An 18,440-nucleotide genomic window follows, 5' to 3' on the forward strand; every position below is an offset into this window, starting at 1 on the left:
CTAGGATAATATGCCACTTATCGAGAATTCAAATTTTAATGCTAATTAGACGAGAATAAATAATTATTTAAATATTAGTTTGGTACACTTCGAGCATGTTTCAAATCGTTTAAATAATTCAAAAATTTGATCGAAAGTATAAATAATCGAAAGTAAAAAATATCAAAGTATCGTGATTGGTGCGATTTGATTTGCCCGCGCTAATACAGTTTTTAAAATTTATTACAAATTATCAATAAATTATATATATATATATATATATGTTTTAATTTAGATATATGTACATACAAATCTGGGTTTATTCAATTAAAAAAGTTATATATATATATGATTATTAAAAAATGTTCGGAAATTTTATAATCTATTGGCAATATTGAATCCTTTTCTATTATATGATAACTTCAATATGGTATTACACGTGGTATTGCGTTTGGATAGGTTATGATACCTAAAGATGAGTGTTTGGGTCCAAAATTGTTTTAAGGTACTATTATAAAAAATAGATAGTATATAAGAAAAACTAAAAATAATGTCACCAGTGACTATTGAGATAAAGAGTGCTACAGAAATAATAAGTGCCAGTAATGGACGAAAGAAACGAAAAAGGAATAGATCTTCTATTATAAATGGTGTAGAAAATGAACGAATAAATGGTGTTGATGAAACAAATTCAAAAGACACTATTATTCAGAATGAAAACTCTATTGAACGACCTAAAAAGAAAAGACGTAAACTTTCAAAAATACATACGAATGATATAACTGAGAAGAACGATAAAACTTCTATTGAAATTAAAGAAAACGAAAATGAGATTTCTGATGAAAAAGTTGTTAAAGTTAAGACAAAAGGACTATCTGGGAAATATTTTAGGAAAGCTTTTACTTCTCCCAATGGTTTTGATGAATTAAAAACATTTATAACTATATGTACAGAAAATAAAAAAAAAGATTTGGCTTCTGAATATTTACTTGCTGGTGGAAATATTCTTGAAGTATTGCGATTGTTAGATAACTCTGATAACAAGAATATCAGCAAAGCTGCTACAGTGTTCACAGCAATAAATATTTTAATTATGAAGATTCTGACAAATTTTCCTCAGAATCTACCAAGTGCAGAAGAGGCATGTCGTCATTTAATTAATTCACATTTGTCTTCTGTATATTCGATGCTGTCTACTCAAAGTAATGCTAAACAGCATAAAGTAGTTTTGAAATTGCTTACAGCAATTGTATCCTTAGGTGGAACTCTTCCTAGAGAACTGGTAGCTCATTTATCTTTTCAACCTAAAGTCATAGAATCTCTTTTACACCATGTAAAACCATCAGATCCAGAAAATGTAAGAACATGTTACATTCACTTCATTCTTGCATTTTTAATAGAAGGAAATATTACAGTTATTAAATCGTTATTAGATAAACGAGATGTACTTACTAGCATTTTTCCTGGATTGATTTATGATAAACCAGAAATTATCAATTTAGTATTGGCTAGTATAAAAAAATATATTTTAGAAAACCCCGGTATTAGTAAAACATTAAAATTGTATGTTTTTTGTACACCTATCGTTCAAAGTTTGGTTTCTCTTTATAATTGGAAAGGACCAAATAACTGGTCTAAGGGAAAACGTAATAAAACTGTTACAAAAGATGTCCCTGCAGAAGAAAAAGAGCTTGTTACTAATATAGTACATAATTTTCTAATCACTTTGCTCACATCTCATCGACATGGTATAATTTTTCATGATCGTACCATTGGTACTTCACGTGACAAACATAATAATCAATTGATAAATACTGTTCTTCAGAGCTTAGATCGCCATTGGGAACATGTAAAACCATCAGATTTAGTTGTAAAGATAATGGCTGCTTGTCCAAGTTTGATACGATCACAATTAAGCTATTTAGAATCTTATCTAGAACCTAGAGTATCTAAAAAGTGGATTTCTGTTATGACATTTGTTAAACAGATAATTGAAACAGTAGATATGGACATGTGTTTGAAAACATGTTCCCCTGAATTAAATATATCTCAATTGACCAATGCCATAGGATCATTATGTGTGCCGTCATTATTAATGAAAGCTGCAATTATACCATCTTTAAATCATTCTAGTATTATTGTACGGCATGAAGCTATGGAATTACTTTTAAGTATGATAAATCAGATGAAGAAGTATTTATTAGCTACAAAATCGTATAATATGAATATATTTGAAGTAAAAAATAGTGTGATGGATTACATCATAAAGACTGTACCTAATTTAAACACAATATTAAAAGTATGGACTGATGCTTTTACTATAACTACAGATGTAAATAATTTACTAGAAGATAATTGTTTATCTGAGCCATCTAAACAAAACCATTTTTCTACAATTTTAAATGTGCTTCATATATATAATGATATATGTCCAGAACTTTTGGATATAACATTGGATATACAACCCAATTTATTGTTTTCTGGATTAAATAATTTATATGATGTGGATAATGATGAATTAATTATTTTAAGGATTAAGGCAATACAGTTTTTGCTTGCCTTAGATTCATCTGAATTTGCACCATCTAAAACGACATTTGTAGAAACATTTTTATTTCTTAGTCTTCTTCTAAATGAACATTCATCTATGATTTCTTCATATGCAAAAGCAACTATCAAAACGTTATTAAATGTAACAGGAATATTTGAAGGATGTCATGAACAAATGGACATATGGATTAATGGTTTATGCAATATACATAATTCTGTGGACAAAACAGAGGTAGTAAATTGGCTTATAAAGCTCGTTAAAACTACTAATAAACATATGGATAAGTATGTAAATATGATAATAACGGCAGAAGAAGCTGCTAATTTCGATGAGGTAATAAATGCTAATACATTGAAAAATATATTATACGAACTTTATACTATCGAAGATAGAAAAGAAAAGGACAAGAATATTAAAAAGTTGTATATGCAATCAGCTACATCTATTTCACCTATTTTATGTTGTGCAATTCATAAATTAAAAATGGCTTCTACTTCTGTCTTATTACAATATGTTTCTTATATATTAGTACATACACTACATTATCAAGTTAATCCAGAACCTTTAATATATTTGATTACGGATATTCAAGATTTACAAGCAGAAAAATATTTACTTAGTTGGTGTTCCAATAGTAATCCTATAAGTATACCAAAAATATTTTCATCTATGAATATTATGCACAAATTAAGTAAAGCATTAATGAAAAATTCTACAATAGAATTGAACAAACTGTTCACCGGAGATATTATATTAATTTTTAAATATGAAAATGAAGAAGTAACAATAAATCATTCCTTATCAACATATGAAATTATAGTACTGCAAAAAATGATTACATTTTATTTCACACATGATATTCGTAAAAATGATTTAAATGAAGTTAAATTTAATAATTATAAAAGAGTCATAATATGTTTATTAAATATAGCAAATACCATTATGATTGAAGATAATTCTACATTTGTACAAAATTTTGTAAAAACAATTTTTAGTCATCCGGTAATTTTACAATATTTTTCTTTCTATCGTGATGAGAGCGCTATTGGAAGTACAATAATAAATTTAATTGTTGATATTTGTCAAATAGTAATTGATGAATATAAGTTGTCTATAATTGATTTACTTACACCATATAAAAACAAGGCTATAATACAAATAGAAAAAGTAGTACATGAAAGTCATGTTCAATATATTTCCTCATATAAAAACATTATTATGTTACTGGAACAATTGCAACTTACTGCAGAAGATATTGTAGATTTGCTTACTACATTGTCAAAAGTGGAAAAAAATATGTTTATGTTAAAAAATACATCTAGTTTATCAATATGTGGATACATTTTTCCAAAATTATTGCAACTTCTATGCAATGAAGAAATCAGATTTGTTCATTCTGAAGTATCAAAATTAGATACACACTTTGTTAAGAAAGCATTTTCATATTTGATCTTTTTGAAACAACATCATGTATCAGATATTAATCTATGGGAAACAGCTTTACGAGAATATCTATATTATTTCCCTCATAATATTGCTGCTATTGATACAAGTAAGTTATATTTATGAAAATATATTTTTATTATAAATATAAATACATTTAAAACAAAGTTTTCTTTGCAGATGTATTTAAATCAGTTTTGAGAAAAAACATTGAAGATACAAATGCACAATTGATCTCATTTTTACTCAGCAGAAATGTAACATTTTTACCTTCATTTATACAATATGCACTTAAATATGAAAATATGAAAGAAAATACATACTTATTATCTATAATAGAAAATAATTTGAAATATGAATGGAAAGAAGATTTAATAAAAAAATTAAGTGATTCTTATAAGGATGAGATATTACATTATATATCACATCCCGCAGAATCTAAAAAGTGGATAGAAGAAAATATGAATGTTATTTGTTATATAATTGACAATTCATTTGGTAAGTATGTTTGATTGCATATATTTTAATTATATAATTATATGTTATATTTATATGTTATATATTTGTTAGATTTAGAAACATGTAAAAATATATGCTACACTGTCCTACAAATTGGTGATCAATTAAACATGGTTCATACATGTTATATACACCTATTGAAGAGTTTATATTACAAATATGCACTTTTAGAGGAAGATGATATTCAAGTAATAATGAATTTTGTTCAAATACTTTTTCACATAATTACATTAACATTAAAAAAGGAATGTAAAAATATAGAGAAGCTAACACTTTTATGTGAAAAACTGAATAGTACAATCAATCATTTAAAAGAAAAAAAGAATGATTTTATATTTGAAGATTTATGTAGAAATCATTCTTGGCCTCAATTTATCCGTTTTTCGCTGAAGTTAGGATTCTCATTAACGAAAGATAACAAAACATATCTACCAATATTAAAAACTCTATGCACATTATGTGATGTGATATGTAAAGATGACAGCAATAACGATTATGCTAAGACGATATTTGAAATGATGACTTCTCATTCCGAATTTGTTAATACCATGTTAAAATCTTCTATAATAAAAAGTAAATATAATTCTTTTCAATTCTTTTTCTAAAAATTTGTGTGTGTATGTATATAAAATATTATTTTTCATATTGTATTATAAACTTTTAGGAGATATAATACACTTGCTATGGATTCTCATTCAGAAAAACAAGTCTGTAATGATATCATCACATATACCACTTTATTTAGCAGCTTATGGTGCTACCCTCTCTGAAACAGATCAACTTATTTTGCTTGTAAGAAATTAATTTTTTTTGTTATTACTAAATTGTGTTATTACTAAATAATTATACTAATAGATGTATATAAGTTTTTATTTGTAGTAAACAAAATAGATTTTTTTAGATACTACAATATTATGAACGTAATAATATTAAAATTAACGAATACCGTCCATATTTGTGGGGTAATGCAGCGGCAATACATTATAGTGTCAAAGGTGATGTAAGCACTGCACTTTGGAGGCAACCTTCTACTTTTGAAGTATTAGCATTATTTGAGAAAGAAATGGTCGAAAATACTATCAAATATTATCCAATAAATAGATCATTACAGGTACGTTTTTTATGTTGAAATTATTGATATAGAATATGTGAACATTATAAAATCATGTATCGGATAACTATATTGATATATAATCTTACATACAGAGTAGTGAACTGTATAATGCAGGTGATATTTATGACCCAGCATTCTACTTACCTTTATTGTGTTACTTACTATCGGATAATAATATCGTACCATGCTATAAAATAACACAGAGCGGAGCTTTGGCTCTTATCTTAATGGCATGTAGTAGCAATCATAGCGAAGTTCGTATGGCGGCATATACTGTTATTTCAAGATATTATTTTCATCTTGAATCATCAAGGTATATTATTCCAACTATATATATATATATATATATATATATATATATATATATATATATATATATATATCGATTAATGATTATTTTACATATTTTATATTGATATAATTTTATTTTTATGTTTATTGCAGTTTCAAAGAAAAAGTTCTTTGGATGCGACTTATCGATTCCTTACGTAACGGAATATTATCAACAGAAATTAATTTGCAAGATATGCATATAATTTGTTTAGTATCTACATTTTTAGCCAGAACATCTATAACAGCTACTCAGCCATTAAATCCCCTTTATTTGCCACTTCATAATTTTCTTATGGCCAAGCCAGCATTAGACTTAAACACAATACCGGAATTATTACAATTATTTCATAGTTCTGATGTTCATCATAAGGAACATCGACATTGGATTTTAGAAACTATTCGTGATGGTATCAAAACGGAAAGGGATGTAGAGATTGCATGTAAATGCATGCTATACAAGATGCTATTAGATTTTTTTACTTGCTTGTTATCAGATATAAAAACGAAGGTAAACCAAAAAAATATTTCCAACGGATTAAAAATAATTATATAAATTTCATAATGTTTATGATTCATAATATGCAATCCTTATTTTAGAAACTCATATTAGAAGTAATTGAATCGAGCACGAGAATTCCTAAATCATGTCGTTTACTTATACGAGGATACGGATTACTTTCTTGGTTGACAGAAACCGTAATACGATTGGAAAATTGTGATCCTCAATATGTAACTCTTTTAATTAACATTGTCTCTAATATTTTGAAAGCTCTATTATGGGTCAAGCAAGAATATGATTCTTACAAATTTTTGTTATTAAAGATTCTCTTATCTTTGAAAACACGTTTGACTATAGGGTTAAGTATATTCTCATTCGAGCAATATCTTACTCTTTTACAAAAATTACTTGTATCAAAGGATTTAAATAATATTGTAAGTAAAGAGGATATGAAAGATATCGTGAATTTTTCTAAAAATCTTATTGGGAAAATAGACGAATACGAAAATATGCTAGATCATGGTTGTGAATACGTTAATAAGACAGAAATTTCAAATATGGCGAATGAATTAGAAGCAACGCGAACAAGTATGCGATCGTTAGTTTGGACATGGTGTAAATACAGAGTGAGATGACATCAAGAATAAACTAATTTTTATTGTAAATCTTTTTTACTTACCGTACCATCGTACTCTATCCTCATTTTCAGATCGTATCCTTTACTCCTTTGGTAAACAATTTTAAAACAAATATAAAACATTGAACGCATAATGGAATAACGATTATTATTCGGATTAGTATTTATTTTTCTCAGGAAATTTTGATCAGTATAGTTTTGGATAAAATGTGTGCACGAAAACGGGCGCGTTTGGATCATTATATTTGTCCTCATGATGACGTATGACGAGAACCAATTGGTATATATATTTTTCAGACGTGGCAGGATGACCATCCACAAATTCTATGCCTTTATTAAATTCCTCTGACGAAGTACCCAAGTTATCTAGATTTAAGTAAACCTGTTTGGAGAACGAACCTTTGTTCAACTTTTCCATAGCTGTTTGAGCTTCAGGACTAGATAATGCAACATGTGCAGCTTTGTCTTGATCATCTCTATTCAGAAAAGCGCTTTTCCAACCATTTTTGGAATAATTTTCTACGCTATCGAGCCTCCCAGAAGCGTAGGGGGCTGAAGCATGTCCTCTGGGATGTCCCGTTGCAAAACTCCCATAACAATTTTTATTTTGTGAATCATCTAAGATCTTTGCTGCGTCCGCGGGCGATGTACCGATATATCGAGCACCACCAATCAACAAAACTATTCTATTATTTTGTTCAAACCATTGAATCTCTTTTATATAATTTGCTAACAATCTTACATTTCTTTTTAATTGTTGTATTGTTCTTTGCCTTAATTTAGTAGCATTTATACCGGTTTGTTCGGCGATTACAGAAAAAAGACAATTATTTAAATCAATATGAATATCTTTCGGTTGACCTCTACCCCGAAAGGTCCAATGACCTATATTGTCTTTATTTCTTAAATGGAATTCTACGTCTATCGGAATTCCATCATTCTCTTCACCAACTGTTCGTTGTAATTCATGTTGCGAATTCCAAATTTTTATCACCGCACCTGTTACATAAGCTAATGCAATAAGATGGATCAAACCAGCTGGTCCATAATTTTCCAAATCTCTGATTAATCTCCACGCTTGATGAAGATTCTCAAATTTTTCGATCGGCGAGCTTGCGTTCGATCTTGAACGCAATCCTCGCAGCCTACGATCCCGATTTATCTGGGCATCTTCTATTTGATTATCCATTTTTATACCAATTGATTTAATCTAAAGATTTTAATTCTAATTTTTGGAGAATTTTCTTTTTTGATTTGTCTTCATTTTACTTTTTGCGATATGTTGATGCCATTTTTTCTAATGATAATATTTATGTTATTCAAATAAATCATGTCGCGTAATTATCCGTAATTTAATAAAATAATATATGTTTATAAAAAAGAATTCATCTGAGGGAAGGTTTCGTAGAAAAAATATTTACAGAAAAAATGTAATTACGATAATTACAATATCTATATTTTTTCATATATATAAATTTTGTCTCCATTTTTCACCGATAATTTGGAATCAATTTTTGTTTACATGATCGTTCAAATACTTGAATATATTTCTTTTTTAACCTCATAATTTAGAACATTGTACGCCAAAGGAAAATAAAAAACGCTTTATGTGCAATTGTTTAGTGAGACATTCATTTCATGTTTTTCGATATATTTATCGAAATATTGGTAGATTAAGAAAAAAAAAATTCGAGTATAATTATTTTTTTCTTTTCCTCAATATTATAATCATAAAAAATTATATCAAGTTCGAAAGATGGAGTAGGGTCCATCAGGTAGGTTCGAAGATGAAGTTCTTGATAATTTCTCGACGTTTTATCATCGCAAATCCTAAATATTAAAGAATCGAACGAACAAAAGAAATCGCCATTTTTCTTGTTAAACGACAAAAGAAAGAGGGAATGGCAAGGGCTGCCAGAAGGAAGAGGAAACGATCGTTGTCAGTTGAAAGAGGTGGGGAAAAGGAAAGATAGAAGGGGTGAGAAGCAGGTGAAGTGGGGATCTAACAGATCCCCTCGCTCGATTCGTGGGTTTCACCGGTCTCTTCGACGATCCATGGATCAGTCTCGATGCAACCGTCCTTTGGGTTTGGTTGCAGTCGTCTGTTTTTTTTATATGTCCTTCTTACTTCGAATATGGCTACTTTATTTTTCGAGTTGGATTTAATTTTTTTCATGACAATTCCAAAACGTTTTCACAGTGTTATTATCGAACAAGTGACGAAAAGCCTAACGAAGGAATTATTAGTATAGTGTAAATGTTAATGAATTTTTCGTGTCTAATTGTAAGATGCATTATACGAGCCTTTTCATTAATGTGTACGAAGTGAAATTCATTTTTACTGCATTAAAATCGTCGAAAGATTTTCAGTGATACTTTACGATAGATTTTCAGGGTGTACTCTCTCAGTGTCATTCACTATTTTTATTTCTCTTTTTTTTTTTTCATTTTTTTTTCCTTTTTTTTCTTTTTTCTTTTTTTTTTTTTATTTCTTCGACGATCATCAGTGATACGAAATAATTAGGAATTATATCGAAGAAATAGAGAAAGACGTGCGATCATGCGATCGTTCGAGCATCGAAGTCAATAGCATGAATGTTTTGTATGCCATCCGTACGGAGAGCTCGATGCGTGGATAAGAAACTACTTTTTTTTATTCCGACGAACAAAAATCAAATTGTTCGTTCGACTCGCGGAGAAAAAGAAAATTTGATTTCAATTATCTCATACATAGAAAAAATCAGATTTATTTAAAAAAAAATATATGATCATATGGGGTACAATTGCAACGAGACAGTTCGATATCTAGATAGTAGAACATCTTTTCTCGCACTGATATATCAAGTAGAAAGGAAAAATTTTATTACGAAATAAGAAGAAACGGCGATTAAAATTACCGCTGTTTTGGAACGTATATTTTCTTTTTTTTTCCCCTATTAGGCAGGTGGCGCTGATCATTGGCCCGGTTCAAAAACGCGCCAATCGACCTTTTTTTTTTTGCGACGTTAATAAACGATTCCTTCGAAGCAAGGTTTCGAAAACCCGCTTATTATCGAGAATATCATCGACGGTATATGAGAACACGATTAAAAATTTTGATCGACGAATTTCGAGTGGATATCTTTCGTACATTTCGTGAACGATGTAACCTGATTAATAGTGATATAGTTGAGATATTTTGTTGATTGGAATTCGTCGTGGTAAATTGTACGTAATTGCGTGCGTATTTAGTGTGTGGTGTGCGTGTGCGTGTGTGTATTTGTGTACGCGTGTGTGTTTGTGCGGTGCGTGTACGTTCGTGTCTTCTTTCATTATATTTCATTTCATCATTTATCATCATTCTTTTCTATGATGGATACAAGCTGAACGAATATTCATTTATCCATTGGATTCTTCTTTCGGAAAGGACTACTTTCGACGGGCATGTATGGCTGGTAAATATCTTATATTAATATATTATATATAAATTTTCGAAGGGATAATGTAACAAATTCAAATCGTCAGTTTGATTCTAATCGTTCATTTTATTTTATTCTATTTTAAAATTAACCTCAAAATTATTATAAAAAAAAAACCAAGTATGCAAAAATAGATACATATAACTAGCACCTATGCTTTCTTTCTTTCACGTACACACACACACACACACACACACACACACAATTTTATTTATGAAAATTGTTGACATTGTCAAACGATCACTTTCGATTCTCAAATGTCGTCGACTTTTCGAAAAAGATGAAGTTTAATGGCCGCTAAAAGTACCGATAAAGAAACGAGAAGAAAAAGCAAAATATGTGTATACCACCTACAAACATTAGTCTCGATATTCTTGTACGTATTGGATTTGCTCATGCATTGTATTCTCATTGCTGCTGCTGATGCTGTTGTTGCTGTTAACATATGGTATATATATATATATATATATATATATATATATATATATATATATATATATATACATATATCGGGTGTCTCATTTTAAACGATATGATTAAATATCATCGATCTTATTAATTTTATAAAAAAATATTTCATATAAAAACTGCTGTATTTTGAGAGGAAAGTGTAATATTTATTACAACTATTTCATAGAAGGGGCTTATTTTCAAGATATTGATGTCATAATAAATTTTTGTTAATGGTAATCAACATTTTAAATCGAATTGAAGTTGTAAAGAATATCAATATGAATCCAAAGAACATCAATAATATGCCTTTTTATCAATATTTCATCGAAGTATCTATAGTATAGTATAGTAGGTAAATACAAACGATAGTATAGTACGACACGGATACGACACGGATACAACATGGATATGATATAATACAATATAGTATATATCTAATATTATATAAATATTATACTATTATATTATATATTATAATAGCGATATTGGTAATATTAGATTCGATGAAACATCAATGAAATTACTGTAATAAATATTACATATTACTTCCTTATAACCTAGTAATTTTTATTTGATAACATTTATTTATAAAACCAATAGAACGAATATATTTGGTCATATCGTTTAAAATGAGTCACTCGATATATATATATATATATATATATATATATATATTCTATATAAGTCTGTTTCAGCACAGAATGCGTATGCGTATTCGAGGATCGTACGTTTGAGAGCGTTTCTGTTTCCTCTCACGCACGAATGCGCGTTCAGGCACGTAGCTATTCAATACGCATCCGCCTTTGCAGTCGTGGCACTGGTAATAATGCGTCGGCCATTGGTCACGCGACGATGCCACTACGCGTTTCAAGTTCTTTAAGATTTTTTAAAAGATTTTTAATCCACCAAATGTTTTAATCTACTTTTGTGAAATTCCATATTTCTTTTTATTTTACGAATACGATCAATGCGACGATTATTTATGCAAAATCAAATCGAATTAGAGACGTTAACAATGTGTTTACAAACGTAAAATGTGTTTACAAAATGTTGATTATGATTTTTAAAAAGTGCGCTCTTTTCTTGACGATTTATTTTAATTCGTTTTACGAAATAACAAAAGAAATGGATTATCTTAAGTTTTTTATAACAATTGTGATGATTAATCTAATAAATTCGAACAAATAGAATAAATGTATATAGTTGATTAGAAATCTTCAGAAAGTGCGCCTTCATTTTGGCGGTTTATTTGAATTTGTTTTACGAAACAACGAAAGAAATCAATCAGCTTTAGTTTCTATAATAATTGATGACGATTAATCTAATAAATCTTAACAAAATCTATGTTCGTTCGTTAAAAAAAAAAAAAAAAAAAAGAAAAAAGAAAAAAGAAAAAAAATGCACTCTTTTTTCGACGGTTTATTTGATTTTGTTTTACGAAACGACGGAAGAAATGGATCACCTAAAGTTTCTATGATAATTCCAGTAGTTAATCTAATGAACCTGAACAAATAGAGCAAAGTATTAAGAAGAAGGTAGGAAAAGAGATTAGGTGCTTCGATCTTCTCGTAGATCAGTAAAATCCTTAGGCAATTTCAGGATGGCGTGCCAAAGTAAATCGAGAAAGATTCCCGTCCTCTCTCGGTCTATATCTCGAACACCGCAATAGAGCGTGACGCTTGCGATTCCAACAGTCAGATATATTATCGTACGATCGTTATCGAGCTGCGTTATACGCCATACTATAAACGTATAACTTTGCCACGATATATTCAACGAGTTTAGCGCATACCTAAATATCATATATAGCTTGTGAACATATTTTCAGACTAATTAGAATCCGTTAGAATGAAAACTTAACGGTAATTAATATTTTCCAAAATATACGAAATCATATATGTATTTATTTATTAAGTCAGTATACTTACCGTTAATTAATAAAAATACTGATCAAATAAATTTAAAGTGATCGTGTATATTGTTATTATTCTATTAAAAAATAAAAGTAATATTGATATCGACGATAATCGATCGATCAATTTTAGGTAAAATTAATATTTTTCTAATTGCACGTTACTATAAATATCTTCTTCTTTTCCTCGTAATATATAAATCGATTGATACAAAATCATATCTCAATATATTGTTATTATGTTATTGTCTTTGATAATAAAATAATATCTAGTAATAATGGTAGATTGAACATTTAAACAAAAAAAAAAAAAAAAAAAAAAAAAAAAAAGAAAAAAAAGAAACTAGAAAAAAGAAAAACCAAATCAAGAAAACGACATTTATTAACATAAAATTTGGATGAAATAAATTTTGGCGACAATTTATCACGATGAAAATCTCGTTGGAATATCGTGGACGTTTCATTTTCTTCTATGTCCCTGGATTCAATTAAGAAGATCGTTGATGACTCTATTTCTAAGTTGATCGTTCGCGATGATTCCAACGGAACGAGCCGGACATCGCGCAAGAATTTAATGAAATGCGAGTAAGTACTTTCTGTGAAGATCCATCGTTAATGACGTTGTCCGTGTAGATAAGCTCGAGCAACACGCTGTGAAATTCCAGTTAAATGAGAAAGAAGTATGAAGAAGAAGGTTGTAAAGAGGACGAGGGTAAAGGGTGGAGAAAGGATATCGAAGAGAAGGGGATAGGAAGGGGGTCATAGATAAGAATAGTTATAGTCGTTATAAAAGCCTCGAGAAAATATTCTTCTCCTAAGGATGGATTTGATGAGATTGAAAATGTGATTTAGCATTACGATATATCGGATTTGCGATAGACTTCAAATTAACAATTAGAAAATTAAATAAAAACGACTAAATTTATTTCGATGGGATATATAATGTTAATCGATAAATTAACGAGAAACTAACAGGTGTTTCATTTAATCTTGAATTTTCAAATTCGCTTCATTTATCGATAAGAATAAAAACGTCAATCGTAAAAACGTAAGAATAAAATCTTTTTTTATCCGTCAAAGGATATGTGAAATTTTCTTCAGAAAATTTCTTTCTTCGTTTGAAGAATGTCAATGCAAGAAAGTAATGTCTAGTTACATATATATATATATATATATATATATATATATATATATATATATGTATATATATATATATGTTTTATTATGTATACATGTATATATGTACTTAGCCATCGCTCCTTAATACGATTTACTTTTAATAAATATATATAAGATTTATTGCTATGGGAATTTAAAATTCATAAAGAGATTATTGTTTATGTCGTTCTACGTTTCTCATCGAAACTTTCAATGAAAATCCTATGTGACAGCTCGGTAACACTTATATCGTTTCGCATCGACGATTACGTCTAATCACGTACAATCCAACAAGCTTAATTAATTTATTAAAAGCTTTATCACTATGGTTACGTTACAAAGTAATCGACCGTCCGTATAAACCGGCTCTCTTCTAAATCTCATCAATAGTATAGGCGTGTTGTGCATTTAATAGTAGATGTTAACGTTAATTACAATCGTTATTCTTACGATAAGTTAGTTTCTCGATCGAATCACTTGTTGTTTCTCTGTTTACGGATACGATCGTTTAATATTAAATATTATTTCTATTTGAAACTACCAAGTAATTTAAATATATATATATTTTTTTTTCTTTTTCATACCAACCAGTTTTTATTTTTTTTTATTCTCTAATTTTTTTTTTCTATCCGACGAAACGAACGCTTAAGTATTCTTAACGTTGGCACATTCTCTTTCTCTCTTTCTCTCTCTCTTTCTCTCTCTCTTTTTCTCTATTTATCTCTATCTCTCTCTATCTTTGTTTCTGCCTCTCTTTTTAAGAGTTGTAAATTAAACGAGTGATTCCACGCTCGTATTACTCACAAAGCATTATTACGACCTCGACATTATCCTTTTTACCGTCGAACCTGAATGATTTAAATCTAGCCCAAGGCCGTATTACTCGGTTGTTTTTCACTTTAATTATTAACCGTGTAAGTACCACCTTCGGAGGGTACGATGTAACTTGGACAGTTATATCTATACATTCGGGTTTTGTAGATCCATGAACATATTCGAGAAAGTGAGCTTGCTAACATTATACTATAGTAAGAAATAAATGGAAAGAGAGAAAGGGAAAGAGAGAAAGGGAAGGAGAGAAAGGGAAAGAGAATGTTATAGCGATAGCTATAGGGACAGCCAGTAATTAGAGAGTACTCATTTATTTCATGTGACTTCCCTCTCTTTCTCTCTCTCTCTCTCTCTCTCTCTCTCTCTCTCTCCGGTTGGTCATTTCTCAGTATAGGTAAGTGATCTTCGATGAAAGTTGCTAGTCTCAAGTATTGAATTATTGCGGTTATCTCTATAAATTCAATATCCAAGTTTTTCTTCTTCGTTCTCCGGACATATGAATCTCATTGATCGATAAGCATGTTGTATGTTCATAGAAATATGGACGATACAAACTATCGACAAACTGTCGTAATATTCTTAGACCGTAAGAACTATCTTTGATCTTTATGTACTATGTAAATCATTAAAAGAAAAAAATATGATGTCCCGATGAAAAGAGAGACAGAAAGAAAAAGAGAGAGAGAGAGAGAGAGAGAGATACGTAGAAAGGGTGTAAATTCTAGTGACTGTCGTTGACGATGCGGTTTATTTATGATGGTCGAAGCGTGAACATGATCTCTTACCTAGTACATAATGGAAAGTAGGATGGTATTACGGAATCGATTTACTATAAGCAAGAGAACGATTTTATTTATGTTCGATGTTATTGTTAAAAATAAGAAGATATATACATATATATATATATATATATATATATATATGAAGTTACTTAAATGCTGTGAAAGATGCTTTTTTTTTTTTTTTTTTTTTTTTCTTTATATTCTATCGAACAAAATGTTGAAATTTTTAATGAAATTCTTGCGATATACTCGTGAATCAATTGAATTTCACTTGAAAAATTTTTCTCACGATTTATATTTAAATTAGAAATATATGAAAGTGTCGAACTCCTGGGAACGTCTTATCTGTTAATTTTTTCATATAACGATGATCACACGAGGAATAATCACGAGGATAATAAGTGTGTAACACACTTTTTTTCCTTTCCTTTTCTTTTTTTTTTCCCATTTTTTTTTCTTTTTTTCTTTTTTTGATTCGGTTGGTATCCTCCCTTTAGCGCATATAGCTAGGTATAATTAGATATCATTATTACAAGGTAGCTCGATCATATTGCGTCCAGGAAGTAAAGAGAGTCGCGATATCGACGTTTAACGTTACTACAGTCGCGATGGCAAAGGTACTCGAGCGGAAAATTTCCAGGTAGGTAGTTCATAGTAAAACCTGGTCCATTTATCTAATATCTCGTCACGCGTATGTACATTCTTGTTTTCTACATTAATTAGCTTAATCGCGTCTCCCTGATCGGCTTCGAGGTCGTCTCTTAAGTACATACATACGTACATATACATATGTACCGTTCGAATTTCACCGTTTATAGACTCGGGGGAGGGAGGGAGAGTGCGAGGGGTGGGGTGGGGGAGGGGGGAAAGCCCTAAAAGGAATATTGCTTGACGTGAATAAGTTGTAATAATGATCATTGCTATGGTTATTATTCATACCACTTGTAATAATAATCATGGACGAGAAGAGTTATTACGTGCTCGTCGGGCTTTAAATATGTACCTATCATTAACTTGACTTTTTTGACGAGAACGAAGAAGAAAAGAAGAAAGGAAAAAAGAGAGAAAAAGACAGATAGATAGATAGAGTGTGAGAGTGAGAGAGAGAGATAGAGAGAGAGAGAGAGAGAGACAAAGAAATAAATATTCGCAAGGTAAATATTTTCGAGTTAACGAGCACTCGATCGGTAGCTGAAAAAAGACGACGAGTCATCTTCAGCGAACTTCTTCGTTGTGGACGATCTCAGTTTAACTTTCGGGTTACTGGTTGGTCTGCTGCTTGCTCCCAACCGCAAATAAAAAAGGGAAAAGAACGAAAACGAGAGAGCGAGAGAGAGAGAGCGAGAGAGAGAGAGCGAGAGAGAGAGAGAGAGAGAGAGAGAGAAGGAGGGGAGAATGGAAGGGAGGAAGAAAAAAGGAAAAAAAGAAAAATAATCCTACCGTGGACGCATTATACGTTTCACCGAGTATCCTCCGCCTCCTTTCTCAAACGCAAGGACCTTAAATCCTCCTCTTCTCGTTATGGTTTTATGCGCGCGCAAGCGCATAACAAGCATGACGTCGTATCGCATTTCGTTTTCCTACACCCATCGGCTTTCTAATCCCATCGTACGAACGATAAATTATTAAATCTCTCGGTTTACTACGTTTAATCTTAACACCCGACGAGGAATCAAAGATGTAATTGATATTACATATTGTAAAACAAATGATCTGATATATAACGATTTCGAAATGATCGACTGCGATAATAACTGAATCATTGATTAACTAATTAACGATCAACGTTTAACCATAATTTTTTTCCACTCCCTTTCCATCCCCTATTCATGCTCTCTTCCCCATTCTTTTCCCCTTCTTCCAGAGAACGACACTGAAGCAAACAAATTCGCATATGTTTTTCTTCCCTTAATAAGGATCATCCCTTGTTTATAAAATATTTATTTTTTTCTTTTTCTTTCTTTTTTTTTTTTCTTTTTTTTCTTTCTTTCTTTCCCCCCTCCCCCTGTATACTTACGTATTATGTATATAAATACATGTATTATGTATATACACGGTCATGAAAATTATTATCGAGTTTCGATCATTAGTAACATTGTGCTGACTCGTGGAATAAACGGCTATCGCTTATCCTCGAACAAAACGTTCGTACGTTGGGATTCGACGGTCTTTGCACTTCGTCCCGTAGTATGTAGTATTACACTACCTCACCAAGAGGCATTATGTTCGTTCTTTCTCTGTCTCTTCGACTCTCTCTCTCTCTCTCTCTTTCTCTCTCTTTCTCTTTCTTTCTCTCTTTCTCTCTCTCGTTATTTAGTCGGCCGGCTGGTTCGCTTGTTGGCTTGGTTCGTTGGTTGGTTGGTTGGTTGGTTGGTTGGTTGGTTCGTTGGTTGGTTGTTTGGTTGGTTGGTTGGTTGGTTGGTTGGCTCGCGCGCGCGCGCCAGTCTTGTACCTTGAATTTCGAAGGAACGTACGAAAGCAACGATAATTTATTCCATGGTCGTAAACTTCGTAGCGGACAGCCTTCCTACGCTTGTTTCCTCTCGAGCCAAAAGTGCTAAGCAAACACGTATCCAGGGGGTCTCTCTTTCTCTCTCTCTCTCTATCTTTCTTTCTCTATCTTTCTCTTCGATGTTGCAGATATATTCTTTCTCTCTCTCTCTGTCTCTCTCTTTCTCTCTATCTATCTATCTCTTCTTTCTCTCATTCTTCGTATACATACACGAACACATACACGTACACACGTTCAGTCTTTTCTTCTTCCACTATTT

The 18,440-nt window shown here is 30.6% G+C and overlaps 3 protein-coding genes across 4 annotated transcripts in view; 2 read left to right on the plus strand and 1 right to left on the minus strand.

Annotated features, from left to right (window-relative positions):
* Nucleotides 1-256: 256 nt before the first annotated feature.
* Nucleotides 257-7,103, plus strand: LOC124421656 (nucleolar pre-ribosomal-associated protein 1). Its single transcript, XM_046957088.1, has 8 exons — nt 257-4,082; nt 4,154-4,471; nt 4,544-5,065; nt 5,157-5,284; nt 5,394-5,603; nt 5,699-5,919; nt 6,051-6,447; nt 6,537-7,103. Exons 1-8 carry the CDS (start codon nt 530-532, stop codon nt 7,071-7,073), a joined length of 5,886 nt encoding a protein of 1,961 aa, XP_046813044.1. The 5' UTR covers nt 257-529; the 3' UTR covers nt 7,074-7,103.
* A 159-nt stretch (nt 7,104-7,262) lies between these two features.
* LOC124422080 lies at nt 7,263-8,291 on the minus strand. Its single transcript, XM_046958022.1, has one exon. It carries the CDS (start codon nt 8,262-8,264, stop codon nt 7,263-7,265), a length of 1,002 nt encoding a protein of 333 aa, XP_046813978.1. The 5' UTR covers nt 8,265-8,291.
* Nucleotides 8,292-9,198: 907 nt separating this feature from the next.
* The window catches only part of LOC124421631 (ankyrin repeat domain-containing protein 6), a 133,645-nt gene continuing 124,403 nt past the window's right edge, over nt 9,199-18,440 (plus strand). The window contains exon 1 of one of the 2 annotated variants that reach the window (XM_046957029.1): nt 9,199-9,328. Coding sequence is in view for 1 of the 2 variants with exons in the window: in XM_046957023.1 (XP_046812979.1) it covers nt 10,499-10,509 (11 nt within the window). In the remaining variant the exon portion in view is untranslated. Of the gene's footprint in view, nt 9,329-9,581; nt 10,510-18,440 lie in introns of those variants that run through there. The other variant, XM_046957023.1, reaches the window with a different exon arrangement.

The sequence above is a fragment of the Vespa crabro genome, chromosome 2 (assembly GCF_910589235.1).
Source record: "Vespa crabro chromosome 2, iyVesCrab1.2, whole genome shotgun sequence".
NCBI lineage: Eukaryota > Metazoa > Arthropoda > Insecta > Hymenoptera > Vespidae > Vespa > Vespa crabro.